The sequence below is a fragment of the Leucoraja erinacea genome, chromosome 1 (assembly GCF_028641065.1).
Source record: "Leucoraja erinacea ecotype New England chromosome 1, Leri_hhj_1, whole genome shotgun sequence".
Classification (NCBI taxonomy): domain Eukaryota; kingdom Metazoa; phylum Chordata; class Chondrichthyes; order Rajiformes; family Rajidae; genus Leucoraja; species Leucoraja erinaceus.
In genome coordinates this window covers 42,719,871-42,735,635 of record NC_073377.1, presented here as the reverse complement: position 1 = coordinate 42,735,635, position 15,765 = coordinate 42,719,871, and the positions used below count along the sequence as shown (strand labels likewise).

The following is a 15,765-nucleotide window of genomic DNA, read 5'->3' as shown; positions in this document are numbered from 1 at the left end:
GTGACCTGCGTGGGTTTTCTCCAGGGTGCTCCGGTTTCCTCCCACACTCCACAGACGTACAGATTTGCAGTTTAATTGGCTTTGATAAAATTGTAAATTGTCCTCAATGTGTGTAGTCAAGTCAAGTTTATTCGTCACATACACATACGAGATGTGCAGTGAAATGAAAAGTGGCAATGCTCGCGGACTTTTGTGCAAAAAGACAAACAAACAAACAAACAACAAACAAACTATAAACACAATCACATATTCTTTTACATTTTAAATATTGTGGGCGGAAGGAAAAACGTTCAGTAAAGTTAGGCCCTGGTGAGATAGGAGTTTACAGTCCGAATGGCCTCTGGGAAGAAACTCCTTCTCAACCTCTCCGTTCTCACAGCATGGCAACGGAGGCGTTTGCCTGACTGTAGCAGCTAGAACAGTCCATTGCTGGGGTGGAAGGGGTCTCCCATGATTTTATTGTCTCTGGAGTTGCACCTCCTGATGTATAGTTCCTGCAGGGTAGCGAGTGAAGTTCCCATAGTGCTTTCGACCGAACGCACTACTCTCTGCAGAGCCTTCTTGTCCTGGGCAGAGCAATTCCCAAACCAGATGGTAATATAACCGGACAAGATGCTTTCCACAGCCGCTGAGTAGAAGCACTGGTGGATCCTCCGAGACACTCTGATTTTCCTCAATTGCCTGAGGTGGTAAAGGCGCTGCCGTGCCTTACTCACGAGTGCTGCGGCGTGTGATGTCCATGTCATATCCTCAGAGATGTGGACTCCCAGATATTTGAAACAGTTCACCCTATCCACAGTATCCCCATTTATCCTCAATGGAGTGTACGTCCTCGGATGATGTGCCCTCCTAAAGTCCACGATCAGCTCCTTAGTTTTTTTGATGTTCAAGAGGAGGCTGTTGTCCTGGCACCAGAGTGCTAGATCAGCCACCTCCTCCCGGTAGGCCTTCTCATCGTTGTCTGAGATCAGGCCCACCACCACAGTGTCATCAGCAAACTTGATTATTGAGTTGGAGCTGAACCTAGCCACACAGTCATGTGTGTACGGGGAGTACAATAGGGGGCTGAGGATGCAACCCTGGGGCGATCCTGTGCTCAGGGTGAGGGACTTCAATGTATTCCCTCCCATCTTGACTACCTGGGGCCTGGCACACAGGGCCCAGGCACACAGGGGGTGTTGAGCCCAGTAGCTTCACGGCCAGTCTGGTGGGGACTATCGTGTTGAAGGCTGAACTGAAGTCTATGAACAGCATCCTCAAGTAGCCCCCCTTCTGGCTGTCAAGATGAGAGAGAGCGATGTGCAAAACCTGGGAGACCGCATCGTCTGTGGATCTGTTCGGACGGTATGCGAACTGTGTAGGATAGCTGTACAGTTGGCACGGTGGGCCGAAGGGTTTCGCCTTGTATCTTTAAACTAAACTAAATAAAAGTGATGATTACAAAACAAATCTTTGGACACTCTCCACCAAGAAACGTACATCTGATTGATAATAATGCACATGAAATAAGATAAAAAATACAAGATAAACATTTTTTTTAATTGATCTACATGAGAATATCAACTTTTCTATTAAGCGAAATAAGGAAATGGTTACCAAGACACTCTGCAATTTCCACTCTTTAAAGTCCTGCCAAAGTATCATTAAAGTCTACCTAAACAAGCAACTACCACTTCAATTTATAGTCCCATCCAAGCAACATGTCTGACAATACAACATTTGGGTCAATGGTGCAAGGAATTGTCAATTTAAATTGTGCATGTAAAATGTAATCTCTTTTTCTAATGGATGAGGAAACAAAATAAAACCTACTGGATTCATGTGGTAAGTAAAATATTGAAGAAAGAACTGCAGATGCTGGAAAAATTGAAGGTAGACAAAAAAATGCTGGAGAAACTCAGTGGGTGAGGCGGCATCTATAGACAGAAGGAATTGGCGACGTTTTGGGTCGAGACCCTTCTTCATACTGATGTCGGGGGGGGGGACGGGAAAAAGAAAAGAAGTAGGCGGAGACAGTAAGACTTGTGGGAGAACTGGGAATGGGGAGGGGAAGGAAGGAAAAAGCAAGGGCTCTCTAAAATTAGAGAAGTCAATGTTCATACCGTTGGGGTGTAAATTACCCAAGCAAAATATGAGGTGCTGTTCCTCCAATTTGCGCTTGGCCTCACTCTGGCAATGGCGGAGGCCCAGGACAGAAACGTCAAATTGGTAATGGGAGGGGGCGTTGAAGTGCTGAACAACCGGGCGATCGGGTTGGTTAAGACGGACTGAGCGGAGGTGTTCAGCGGTGCGATCGCCCAAATACTCAGTTGCAAATCATCACAACAGTTTCAACCATTTAACAAAGAAATATGTAGTGTGCCTCAAAAGTAGAAAACACATTTAAAACATATATGCAGGTTTTCAAAGGGAAACTTCTAGAAATATGCTCCAGATCACGTATTATGGGTTATTTTAAAGCAAAATATTAACTTGCAAGAGGAAAATAAAACGTGGTTGAATTTTTACTATGAAGTACACAAGGCTGCTAATTTTTACCTGCTTGTCCTACAAATACACAAACATTTCTTTGGTGGCTATATACAAGAAACAAAGACTTTTCTAATAGATTAAGCCCGGGTGGCGCCACCAGCAGTGGCTGCCTTGCCAACAGTCTGTCTCCTCCTTTCTTCTGTTTTTATTATTTTAAGTATGTGTTATAAAGTATGTATTAGTGTTTCTTGGTTTGTTTTATGTGGGGGTTGGGGTTTGGGGAAACTTTTTTTCAATCTCTTACTTCGATGGAGATGCGATTTTTTCCCGTATCGTATCTCCGTCCGCACTGCGGCCTAACATCGTGGAGTTGGGGGCCTTTCCTGGAGACCGACGGGCACTCCAATCCGCAGGAATCTGTGGGACTTTAACATCCTGAAGCCCACGTTCTCTGGTAGGAAGAGGCCGACTCGAGAGCTACATGCCATGGAAAGAGTTTCAACCGCCCCGACGTGTGAATTTTGATCACCCCGACCAGGGCTTCGATCGTCGACTGCAGATGGTTTGACTGCCCCAACCGCGGGAGAACAAAGAGGAAGAAAATTGAATTTTATTGCCTTCCATCACAGTGAGGAATGTGGAATCCACTGTGATGGATGTTTATGTTAACTTTTATTTCATGTGGTTGTGTGTCTTGTTGCTTTTCACTTAGTATGGCCATATGGTAACTCAAATTTCACTGTACCTTAACTGGTACATGTGACAATAAACTGACCTTGAAACATTGAAACCTTGATCTCATAAATCATTTTGAGTTGGAGTAACAATTAGGGCATTTTTGAAATTCTACAAAACAAACATAAGAATTGAAAAGATCCTAACTATTCTACACTGAACAAAGCAGCACCATCGTTTGGAATGTTTTAGAACAAAATATATTACAGCACAAGATGCCAAGACCATCTCGTATCTAACTTATGGCACATCATCCATATCCTTCGATATCCTTGCCATAGAGGGAGTACAGAGAAGGTTCACCAGACTGATTCCTGGGATGTCAGGACTTTCATATGAAGAAAGACTGGATAGACTCGGCTGGTACTCGCTAGATTTTAGAAGATTGAGGGGGGATCTTATAGAAACTTACAAAATTCGTAAGGGGTTGGACAGGCTAGATGCAGGAAGATTGTTCCCGATGTTGGGGAAGTCCAGAACAAGGGGTCACAGTTTAAGGATAAGGGGGAAATCTTTTAGCACCGAGATGAGAAAAACATTTTTTACACAGGGAGTGGTGAATCTGTGGAATTCTCTGCCACAGAAGGTATTTGAGGCCAGTTCATTGGCTATATTTAAGAGGGAGTTACATGTGGCCCTTGTGGCTAAAGGGAACAGGGGGTATGGAGAGAAGGCAGGTACATGATATTGAGTTGGATGATCAGCCATGATCATATTGAATGGCGGTGCAGTCTCGAAGGGCCGAATGGCCTACTCCTGCACCTATTTTCTATGTTTCTATATACTGCATAACTGAAGTCCCTCATCCCCAAAGTCATTTTGGTAAATTTCTTCCCTCACCTTGCAAAAACCTCACATCTTTCCAAAAGTGTAATGCTCAGAGCTGGGCATAGTACACCATTCCCCATGACCTACATATTCTGGTATCCCAATGCCTCAATTTATAAGGCTCAGATAGCTACTTTCTCAACCTGTCTGGCCACTTTCAAACTGTTCTTGTTTGTTTGCAGTTCTGTTTATGTATCCCTTTGAGGGAGTATGAGCAGAAGCAAAATAAATGTACCACTTGACATTTCTCAGCATTAAGTTTCATCAGGGACATGCACCCATTCCACCATCTTGGTCTATTCCTCTCACAGTGTCAAGTTCTGTGTCATATGCAAATTTGGATATGGTGCCTTGTTCACCCAAATCCAAATCATTAACATATATTAAGAAAAGCAGTGATCCTACTGCCAATCCGTAAGTAACTGATTGTTACTAGTATTTGCACTGAAAAGCAACTTCTTCTGAAGAAGGGTCTCGACCCGAAACAATGCACATTCCTTCTATCCAGAAATGCTGCTCGTCTTGCTGAGTTACTCCAGCATTCTGTGTCTATCTTATTTTACCATTGACGACAGTGACTCTGTGACTGAAGAAGATTAGAAACTGAAGTAGAAACTGTGACAATGTTTTGGAGCAAAGAAAGTTGAGAAGATCTGATAACTGTGTACAAATTCATTTTACATTTATATTTTGTAGAGGGAAGTTGTTCCTATTAGCAGATGGTTAAAAACACAAGGGTTGGAGGTTTGGGCAAAAACATACAAAAATTCTGCAAGAAAAACTTAATTTATTTAACACAACAACACGTATAATGAAGAAAGAAAGAACTGCAGATGCTGGGTATTAACCAGCATCTGCAGTTCTTTCTTTATTATACGTGTTGTTGTGTTAAATAAATTAAGTTTTTCTTGCAGATTTTTTGTATGTTTTTGCCCAATAGGACAGCGCTGGAGTAACTCAACACCTCAGGCAGAATCTCTGGAGAACAGAGAAAGATAACGTTTTGGGCAGGTGACATTTCGGATTGAGGCCCTTCTTCAGAAAGTGAACCAGAATGGATGACCTGTGAGGACAGTGGAAACTAAATCAATCAACGCCTTCACCAGTGAATTGGAAAGGGTTCTGGAGAGAAAATAAATTGCAGGTTGGGAATGATGAGATTGATCCTCTAGGAGCCATCATACATTTGACATACTGACAGGCTTCCTACTGAGACTTGTTCGATTCCACGAAAGTAGCTGACTACTATTAAATAAAAAATTGCAAAAACACTGAGACAAGATGCATTTAAACTGGTCTCCAACTAAAAAAAATCATACTTGTGGATTAATAGTCTAATAAATTAAACTAGATTTGTTTGCCTTTGAGATTAAATGGCTAATGAGACAATGTTCAAATCATTTGCAAAACATTGCAATACAACCCTAAAAAGTGAAACTCAGGGGCAGATTCCTCTGATTTTCTTCTCTTTGGGAAGAGCTGCTCTGAGGTGGTCAAACATAGAAACATAGAAAATAGGTGCAGGAGGAAGCCATTCGGCCCTTCGAGCCAGCACCGCCATTCATTGTGATCATGGCTGATTGTCCCCTATCAATAACCCGTGCCTGCCTCCTCCCCATATCCCTTAACTCCACTAGCCCCTAGAGCTCTATCTGACTCCCTTAAATCCATCCAGTGATTTTGCCTCCACTGCCCTCTGTGGCAGGTAATTCCACAAATTCACAACTCTGGGTGAAAACGTTTATTCTCACCTCAGTCTTAAATGACATCCCCTTTATTCTAAGCCTGTGGCCCCTGGTTCTGGACTCGCCCAACATTGGGAACATTTTTCCTGCATCTAGCTTGTCCAATCCTTTTATAATTTTATATGTTTCTATAAGATACATCCTTCTAAATTCCAGTGAATACAAGCAGAGTCTTCTCAATCTTTCCTCAAATGACAGTCCCACCATCTCAGGGAAGAATCTCGTGAACCTACGCTGCAAAGAATCCTATAATATTTGGAATACAAGATACAAGAAGAACAGGAATACAGATTTTAATTGATAACCATAAGATTCCAGAGTCTGCACCAAAGCAGCTGTGAAAACAGCAAAATTAAACTATACAGATCTGTGTCTTGAGTACATGTAAGTTAAAGTTATCAACATTTTCTGACTCAAGATTAAACAAATTGGATGTGCATAGGTTGAAGTAAGCTTTACTAATGTTAGCAATATCAAAAAGCACCTTCTCTTGGACCTATACATAGCAACTACTGCTCAACATTAGCACCATAATATTTATAAACGGTTCTCGGAATCTTTTTCTTTAATATATATATTTTTCAGTCTCGTGTTATAATTTGGGAACTAACATCTTTTTTGCCCAAATGATATTTGCAATGTTGATATTGCCAAGTCCCACAGTTTTTTTTGGGTTCTTTTACATCTCTCAAAACATCCTCCTTTCTCACACAAGGTCTATCTACATAAAAGTATTCCTTCTTTATCAGTGGTGCACATATCAAAATGCATATTGTTAATACTATTTGCCATGTAACAAATTTGTTAATTAATTTACATTTATACTGTCAAATAACTTTCTATTGCACATTAATATGAAAGAGGAATCAAAGTATTGGTTAAAAATAGGAACGGATCCAAATTAGTTAAAGGCACCAAAAAACATGTTATACCCTGAAGGGTTGATGAGAATGAAAAGTACAAGCATTCACCAATATCAAACAGTTTAACACCAGGCTATATGGAAAGTGAATGTCAATCACTAATAATTATATTCAGAAATGTAAATACCAAAATGGTAAGCAGTAATTATTTCATACACTTCCTACAGTTCATGCAGTTGACAACTTTGTGGAGTTTTGCCAAGATTCAGAAATAGCTCAAGCAGAAAAATAAAGTACAATTTCTGTAGATATTTGCCCCCAATTCTCTTGAAATCCTCATACAATGATATCCTTATTGTGGTCTGATGTGCTCCCATTTTAAGTAACTCTTTATAATACACCTATACACTGCACAACACTAACCACAACCCTGCCTTGGCAACTACGACCTACTATGGACTGTTTTGTTTCATTATGTACTTCAGTTTTGCGCAGTTATGGTTTGGTTATTGATTCCTAATGTATTTTGTGTGTCATTGCATTAATAGGTCAGTAAAGCTGCAGTAGGTAAGAATGTAATTGTTCTACTGCCAATAAAAATGACAATTAAACAATCTTCCTCCCAATATTATTTTTTTCTCTTCTCAATCTAATTTATTATTTAACATAAATTAAGACCAAAAAAATTGCATATACTGAAAATCTGAAAAAGAAACAAAATGCTGGAAGCACTCAGCAGATCGGGCAGAATCTGTGGAAAGAAAACTGTTTAATATTTCAGGTTGAAGACCTTTCCATAGAACTGAGAAAGGTAATAATTAAGTTGGATTGCAAATGCAGAGAAAGTGGGGGTGAAATGAATAGATCAAAGGGAATACCTTTGATAGGGTGATATGGGGGGGGGATATGGCAGCTTTCATCAACTGATGCTGTAGAGATAGCTTTGTTCCTAGGTATCCATATCAGCAGCAACCTAACCGTATCCTTTCACACTCATGTGCTGATCTACGTATTTACTTCTTCAGGTGTGCCAAATGATTTGGCGTGTCCATGATAATTATCTGGAACTTCTATAGATGCGCTATCGAAAGAATATGACGGGATAAATTGCCATCAATAAAGTATTAAGCACAGGAGCTGGGATGCCATCGTAAAACTGTACAAGATATGCTGAGACCAAATTTGGAACATTTTATGTCATTAACCTGGAAAGGCTGCAGAAAGGGTCATCCATGAATCAAGCAATAGCAGGGATGGGTGGACTTTCATATGAAGAAAGACTGGATAGACTTGGCTTGTACGTGCTAGAATTTAGAAGATTGAGGGAGGATCTTATAGAAACTTACAAAATTCTTAAGGGGTTGGACAGGCTAGATGCAGGAAGATTGTTCCCGATGTTGGGGAAGTCCAGAACAAGGGGTCACAGTTTAAGGATAAAGGGGAAGTCTTTTAGGACCAAGATGAGCAAAAACATTTTCACACAGAGAGTGGTGAATCTCTGGAATTCTCTGCCACAGAAAGTAGTTGAGGCCAGTTCATTGGCTATATTTAAGAGGGAGTTAGATGTAGCCCTTGTGGCTAAAGGGATCAGGGGGTATGGAGAGAAAACAGGTACAGGATACCGAGTTGGATGATCAGCTATGATCATATTGAATGGCGGTGCAGGCTCGAAGGGCTGAATGGCCTACTCCTGCACCTATTTTCTATGTTTCTATGTAATAGCTATAAGGAAAGGTTGGAAACGTTTTCTCTCTGGTGTAGAAGCTTAAGGGGGTGACTTTATTGAGGTGTAAAAAAAAATTAAAAGGCACAGATAAAGTGATTAGTCACAGTCTTTTCCTAGGATAGAGGAGTCCACGACTAGTGGGCACAGATTTATAGCAAGAGTGGAAAAACATTCAAGAGACCAGAGAGGCAATTTCTTCATGAGGTGGTTGGTGCATTTATGGAATAAGTTGCAAAGGGAAGATGTTGGAGGAGGTGCAATGACAACTTTTACAAGACTTTTAGATATTCACAAGGAAATGAAAGGTTGAAAGGGCCTACTTCTAATCTGTAAACTATGATTCAGAGATGGATTCTTAGAGCAACTTGTAGTGGAGCCTACAAGGGAAAAGGCAATTCTGGATTTAGGGTTATATAATGAACCGGATTTGATGAGGGAACTCAAGGAAAATAAACCATTAGGAGGTAATGACCACAACATGAAAAGCTTTAATCTGCAATTAGATGTGTTGGTATTACAGCTGAGCAAAGGGGACCACAGAGGCATGAGAGAGGAGCTGGCCAAAGTTGATTGGAAAGGGACCCTGGCAGGGGTGACAATGGAACAGCAATAGCAGGAACTTCTGGGAATAATCTGGAAGATCCAGGATCCTTCAATCCAGAGAGGAAGAAAGATTCTGGGGGGAGAAAGAGGCGACCGTGGATGACAAGGGAAGTCAAGGACAGTATAATACTAAAAGAGAAGGTGTATAACAGCAAAGATTAGCGGGAAGCCAGAGGATTGGAAAGTTTTCAAAGAACAACAGAAGGTAATTAAAAAGGCAATACAGGGAGAAAAGATGAAATACGAAGGTAAGCTAGCCAATAATATAAAAGAGGATAGCAAGTTTCTTCAGTTATATAAACAGTAAGAAAGAGACAAGAGTGGAAGCTGGGCCACTGGAGAATGCTGCAGGAGTAGTTATAATGGGGAATAAAGAAATGGCAGTTGAATAACTTTTCTGCATCAGTGGGAGACACCAGCAATGTGCCTGAAATTCAAGAGAGTCAGGGGTTGGAAGTTAGTGGTGTGGCTGGTACCAGGGAGAAGGTGCTTGGGAAGCTGAAAGGGCTGAAGTCACCTGAACCAGATGGACTGCACCATCGGGTTCTGAAAGAGGTAACTTTAGAGATTGTGGAAGCGCTGATAATGATATTTCAAGAGAGGTCCCAGATGATTGGAAAATTGCCAATATTACCCCGCTGCACAAGAAAGGAGCAAAACAGAATAGTGGGAACTATAGGCCGGTTAGTCTGACTTTGGTGGTTGGTACGATTTTAGAGTCCACTATCATCCCAGTGTCAAAGAAAACTGTTGGCATGCCTTATGACTACCATCCAGTGGCCCTGGCATCCAACACCAAGAGGTGCTCCAAGAGACTGGTGATGGTGCCCATGAACTCCAGCCTCCCAGCCAGCCTAGATCCACTGCAGTTTGCCTCCCATCGCATCAGGTCCACAGCATTCACCATCTCACTGACCCTAAACTCATCTCTGAAACACCTAGACAACAAGGACACTTATGTTACATTCCTATTTATTGATTATAGCTCCAGCTTCAAAACAATTATCCCATCAAAACTCACCTCCAAACTACTGGACCTAGGGGTCAGCACCCCACTGTGCCATGGATCCTTTACGTTCTCACCCACAAACCACAATCAGTGGGAATAGATGACAACACCTCCTCCACCAAATTTCTTAACATTGGTGCACTGCAGCTATATGTTCTCAGTCCACTATGTATTCCCTGTACACTCACAACGGCGCAGCCAAATTCAGCCCCAACTCTTATCTACAAGTTTGCAGGTGACGCCACTGCTGGTGGGCTGAATCATGAACAATGAGGAGACAGAGAGCGTAGTAACATGGCATCAGGACAACACCCGCTCCATGAATGTCAGCAAAGATGAAGCACCGAGTCAGGAAGCATGGTGGAGTAAATGCTCCAATCAGCTTCATTGGTGCCACGACAGAAATGAAATGGAATACTTTATTGTCACATGTGACTAGGCACAGTGAAATTTCTTGCTTGCTACTCAAAGTTTACAAATAGCAGCCACCTATGGCGCTGACAATACAATAGAACAATACAACAATACAACGGTTTATTTGTCACATTGCACAAAAAGTGCAAGTGAAATGATACGTCAGCAGCGGTACAATGATAAAGGGTACACACAAAAACACAATAAATTTTTAACATAAACATCCACCACAGCATTCATCACTGTGGTGGAAGGCACACAATTTGGCCAGTCCTCCTCCATTTCCCCCCGTGGTCGGGACCTCAACCCTCCGCAGCCGTTGCTGCGGGCGTCCAGATGGTAAAGGACAAGGTACAAGTCCAGGTAAGTCCAGAGTCGGCTCCTCCCCACCGGAGACCGCGGCTTTTAGTTGGTGTAGGCCGCAGGCCGGCGGCCGAAGATTTAAAGTTCCCTCCACGTCGCAGCCGTAAGCACTGCAGTCTGCAGGGCCGGCGGTCGAAGCTCCCCTCCAGGGGTGATGTAAGTCCATACCGGACCCGCGGTAGAAGACTGGACTTCAGGGCCGGGAGGTGGAAGCTTCTTCTTCCCCCCCGGGTGCCACCCCACGAGGAATCCCGGGCTGTAGACGCCGCGCCAGCTGGAGCTGTGCAGACCGCGGCTTGTTTGCTACTCAAAGTCTGCTGCGGGCCAACGGAACGCGCTGCAATCGTTACAAAGCACACCGGCTCCCCCTTTTGATCTCCTCCCCCCACTTTGCCCCCCCCCCCCCCCCGCCCCCCTCCCCCACGGCAGGGTCCCCATTGTCTAATGTTCTCCCACCCTCCACAATTGTCCATTGTTCTCCCCCCTGCCTCCCCCGAGACCCCCCCCCCCCATGCTGGGTCCTCCATTGTTCTTCCCCCCCCCCCCCCCCCCTCACGGTGGTCCTCCACGCTCTCATCGACCGCGGGTCAACCTGCGTGGCATCGCCGCCGCCGTAAGGCTTTACCACCTCCGAGGCCCCATCATCGCGAGGCTTCACTGCTGCCACTGCTTCACCACCGCCGAGGCTTCACCGCTGCCACCGCCGAGGCCTCACTGCTGTCAACAGCACACTTCACGCCTCCGTGGTGTCGACCCGGGAACCAGCCACGGACTCCAACCTGCAAAGCCCGGCTCCTCCGTCTGACCGATGAGGCCCTGGCCGGGCCCCAACCCGATCTTCTACGCGATCGTCTGGGAGGCATCGAGACTGCGGCACCTCGATAAAGGCATCTGGCCGCGCTCCCAGTCCACTGCTGCAGCCCGTCGGGAAGCCTTTTATTGACCTGTGGTCACTGTGCTTTCCATTGCAGCAAACAACCTGACACTGGAGTATTTCCGACTATACATGGCGGTGGTGATGGTGCCGCTGACTGTTTCCCTGGGGAACTACACCATGTACACTCCACCCGCACTCTTGCGAAGTGCCTTCAGGTTCCTTGGCTTAAATATTGCCAACAATCTGGCATAGACCAACCATGGGGAAGAGACAACCAAAGTGGCATGTCTCCACAGACTCCTACAAACATTTACAGATGCACTGCAGAAAATATTCTATTGGATTGCATCACAGCTTGGTTTGTGAATAGCTCTGTCCAAATCAACAAAAGCTGCACACAGTTATGGATGTAGCCCAGTCCATGATAAAGACCAGACTCTCCACTATTGACTATCTGCACTTCATGTTGCGAAGGGAAATCAACCAACATAATCAAAGACCTGTCCCACCCGATCATTCCTTCTCCCCGCTCCCATTGGGTAAAACGAGCAGAAGCTTGACAGTGCACACCACCAGACTCAAGAACAGCTTCTTTCCCTCTGCTGTCAGGCTTCTGAATTATCTTTGCATATGCCAAGATAGGGTCTGAGTGTGGGCAATTGTCCATCGAACTGTGTACAGCAATGTTGAACTATATTCTGCAATCTTTCCTACAGTACTTGAGTCGGCTTAATTGTATTCTTGTATATTAGCTGTTTTGACTGGATAATGTGGAAATCACAACTATTCACTGTATGCTGATTTCCATGACAATAATAAACCTAAACAAATCTGTAAAAGCAGATAGCATGAGTTCCTCTGCAATGCTGGGGTTAAGGAATTGGCACTCAAGCCCTCTTTCCTTAAATTAAACAATGAAAATAGAATAGTGTGGAACTTATTGATATAATGTCATGATCCCCACCACATACGAAATTCTCATCTGTATTCTTCTGAACTGCCTCCTTCCTAATGATGAAGTCCTGCCAGAATTTAATTGTAGATTCAGACAGCCTTTTGGGGTCACTGTCATAATCCTAATTGTTAGGCAAATGTTAGATTAAAAGATGTATCAGGATGTATACAGTTATCAACTCTGTGCATACTGTGAATTAAAAAAACCACCATTTATTCTACAAGACAACCACACACTTGCAGAGAAGTAGTTAGCAACTTGCTGAGGATTGACATTATCGTATTTATTACATAACTAATGGCAATTCAACTGGTTGAGCCAGAAAATTCCAGTTATAAAACAATAGCAGCAAAATACCAAATACCAACGTGAACACGTGGAAATATCAACCTAAATATTCACCCTCCTTTCAAGAAGTTGGTAATTAAAATTTGTGAATTAATGTTATTGTCATTAAATACCATTGAATGAGACACTGCACTGTTGTAATATAGTAGACTTTTTGATCTCTTTTTTTTTTTAAGTGACATATTCCAAGCTAATTGTTGCATAGTTATAAATGCAAGTATCACGCCTTCAAAGTAAAATCTTGCATTTCACCTTATACAAATCTTATTGAATATATTCACACTGTGAATATTCGGGTCACTAGTTAGTCATTCACTTCTATACAAATGTACTGTAACAGTTATTCTTAATTCAGTACTGGAATCTTACCTGGAGATCCTCTGAGGCTGGCTTTCTTAACTACAAGAAGGAAAGGTAAAGGGGAAAAAGGGGAAAAAAATTATTAACTCCAAGAGTCATTATTTCAAAGGATTTGCAATTCAGATATAAAACAAAGCAACTGTGCAATAATCATGAATGTCAGCACTAGAGGTTGCTTACCTAAACTTTTACCAAGAAAAGATGAAACAATTACATACTCAGCACTAATAGAGAGTAAAAACACAAACTGCTGCATGAACTCAATGGGTCAGGCAGCTTCTGAGGAGGGAATGGACTGATGATGTTTTGGACCGTGATCTTTCTTCAAACTCAAGGAATAAGAGGAAATAGCTGAAAAAGAAAAGTGGGATAGGGTGGGTTTGGAGGTGAAAAGGAGACAAAATGGGTGTTGGATAATAAAAGAAGAGGACCACCTTTCTGTCCTTGGCCTCCTCTGTTGCCTGAGTGGGGCACGTGCAATCTGGAAGAATAGCACCTATAATTCCACCTGGATAGTTTAATTCATTGGTATGAAATTGAATTCTTGAAAAGAACCAACTTCCTTACCCTGTTCCCTTTCCACCTGCCCCAACTCCACCCCAGTGCGCCTGCATTTCTCCCACCACCTTAGTTACCCCGTCTCATATCCCTCCCCTCGGCCTTACATTTCACTTCTCCTCTTTCCTTATCTGGCACCTTTTTCACCTCTTGCCTTTGCCTTTTTTACCTTCCATCTGCCAACAACAAACCAAACCCACCTACCTATCACAGAAACATAGAAATTAGGTGCAGGAGTAGGCCATTCGGCCCTTCGAGCCTGCACCGCCATTCAATATGATCATGGCTGATCATCCAACTCAGTATCCCGTACCTGCCTTCTCTCCATACCCCCTGATCCCCTTAGCCACAAGGGCCACATCTAACTCCCTCTTAAATATAGCCAACGAACTGGCCTCAACTACCCTCGGGGGCAGAGAGTTCCAGAGATTCACCACTCTCTGCGTGAAAAAAGTTCTTCTCATCTCGGTTTTAAAGGATTTCCCCTTTATCCTTAAGCTGTGACCCCTTGTCCTGGACTTCCCTAACTTCCTTATCACTTGTCAGGTTTTACCTCAGCCCCACCTTTGCCAGTTTTCTCCCCCTCTTCCATTAATCCGAGTAGAATCCCAATCCAAACATCGATCCATTCCATCCATGGATGCTGCCTGACCTGTGGAATTCCTCCAGCCTTATATTTTTGCATATATATTCAGTACATGATTTTTCAGTTAATATGAACCTTTAGTCTTAAATATAAATTTACAATCCGTTGTTCTTGATTTCAATAATCCAGTGGCTCTTATTTTTATTGCATTGTACAGATATTTGAACAATTCCAAACACCTATAACTGAATCATGCTCATAACCCCAAAACAACAGAATTTCTATCAAGATGACAGGCTGACTGTAATTTTGGTGGAAATCCTGGTATTAAAGTCCAAGCAGCTCATTGAGAAGTTGAAGTATAAAATCCAATTCTCAAAAGAACACCTTTTAGTCTTCTATTGAACAAAACGTCATCTTCAACCAGTAACTAAGTATTTAGGCACATCCTTTTTAAGAAAAAAAAAAACAGGTTGATGCATTTTGTACCACAAAAACATTAATATATTTGAAACCCAAAAGCAATGATTTTCATTTTGTCAATTCGACATTTAGCATTTTCTGAAATAATTAGATCATCAGATCATAAAACACAGGAGCAGAATTGAGCCTTTCGGCCGATTGAGTGCACTCTGCCTTTCGATCATGGCTGATCTATCTTTCCCTCTCAACCCCATTCCCCTGCCGTCAACGCCTTCACAAATCAACAATTTAACAATCTCTTCTTTAAAAATACCCAATTCCTTGGCATCCACAGCTGACGGTGTCATCACCCTGTTTCACGTAATGGTAATACTATTGAAAAGGATAACAAAAAGATGCAACTCTCAAGCTTTTTTTAGTTAAATGATGCCTGGCAAAAACACTTTGACCATGCTTCCAAAATTATGCAATGTGCAGCCAAAAGCAACCTCGAAAAAGGCATTCTCTTACATCTGTTAAACAGCAACAGCGTCTGTACAATTTGTTTCTACTGTTCAATTTAAAAACAAATTGTTCCCATTTGACTATTATGGCCTATCAACTGCAAGTATATGGTTAAGTGCTTGGTGTGCTATAACAAGATTTAATGCATTGCTGATTTATGCCTTGCTACCTTCAGCTTTACTGGTCCCCAGGGTTAAAATTATGTCGATTTGTTCACAGTAGAACTGTTTAGCTCTCTGATAAATTGTGATCTGGTTTGGATTGTGTCACAATTGCCTTTTATTTGCCTATTACTTGGTGTCATTAACGATGCCTCTAATACCATGTTTAATTCCAAGTAAAGTGAATACGGTTTTAAATATCCCTGGATGAATATAAACATACAATAATCCATCT

At 42.5% G+C, this 15,765-nt stretch overlaps 1 protein-coding gene across 4 annotated transcripts in view; it reads right to left on the bottom strand.

Moving 5' to 3' along the window:
* LOC129696097 (protein unc-13 homolog B-like) overlaps positions 1-15,765 on the bottom strand; it is a 411,098-nt gene that overhangs the window by 356,920 nt on the left and 38,413 nt on the right. For all 4 annotated transcript variants that reach the window (XM_055633576.1, XM_055633551.1, XM_055633558.1 and 1 more), the window contains exon 2: positions 13,308-13,337. In XM_055633576.1, the coding sequence (XP_055489551.1) occupies positions 13,308-13,337 (30 nt within the window). The remainder of the gene's footprint in view (positions 1-13,307; positions 13,338-15,765) is intronic.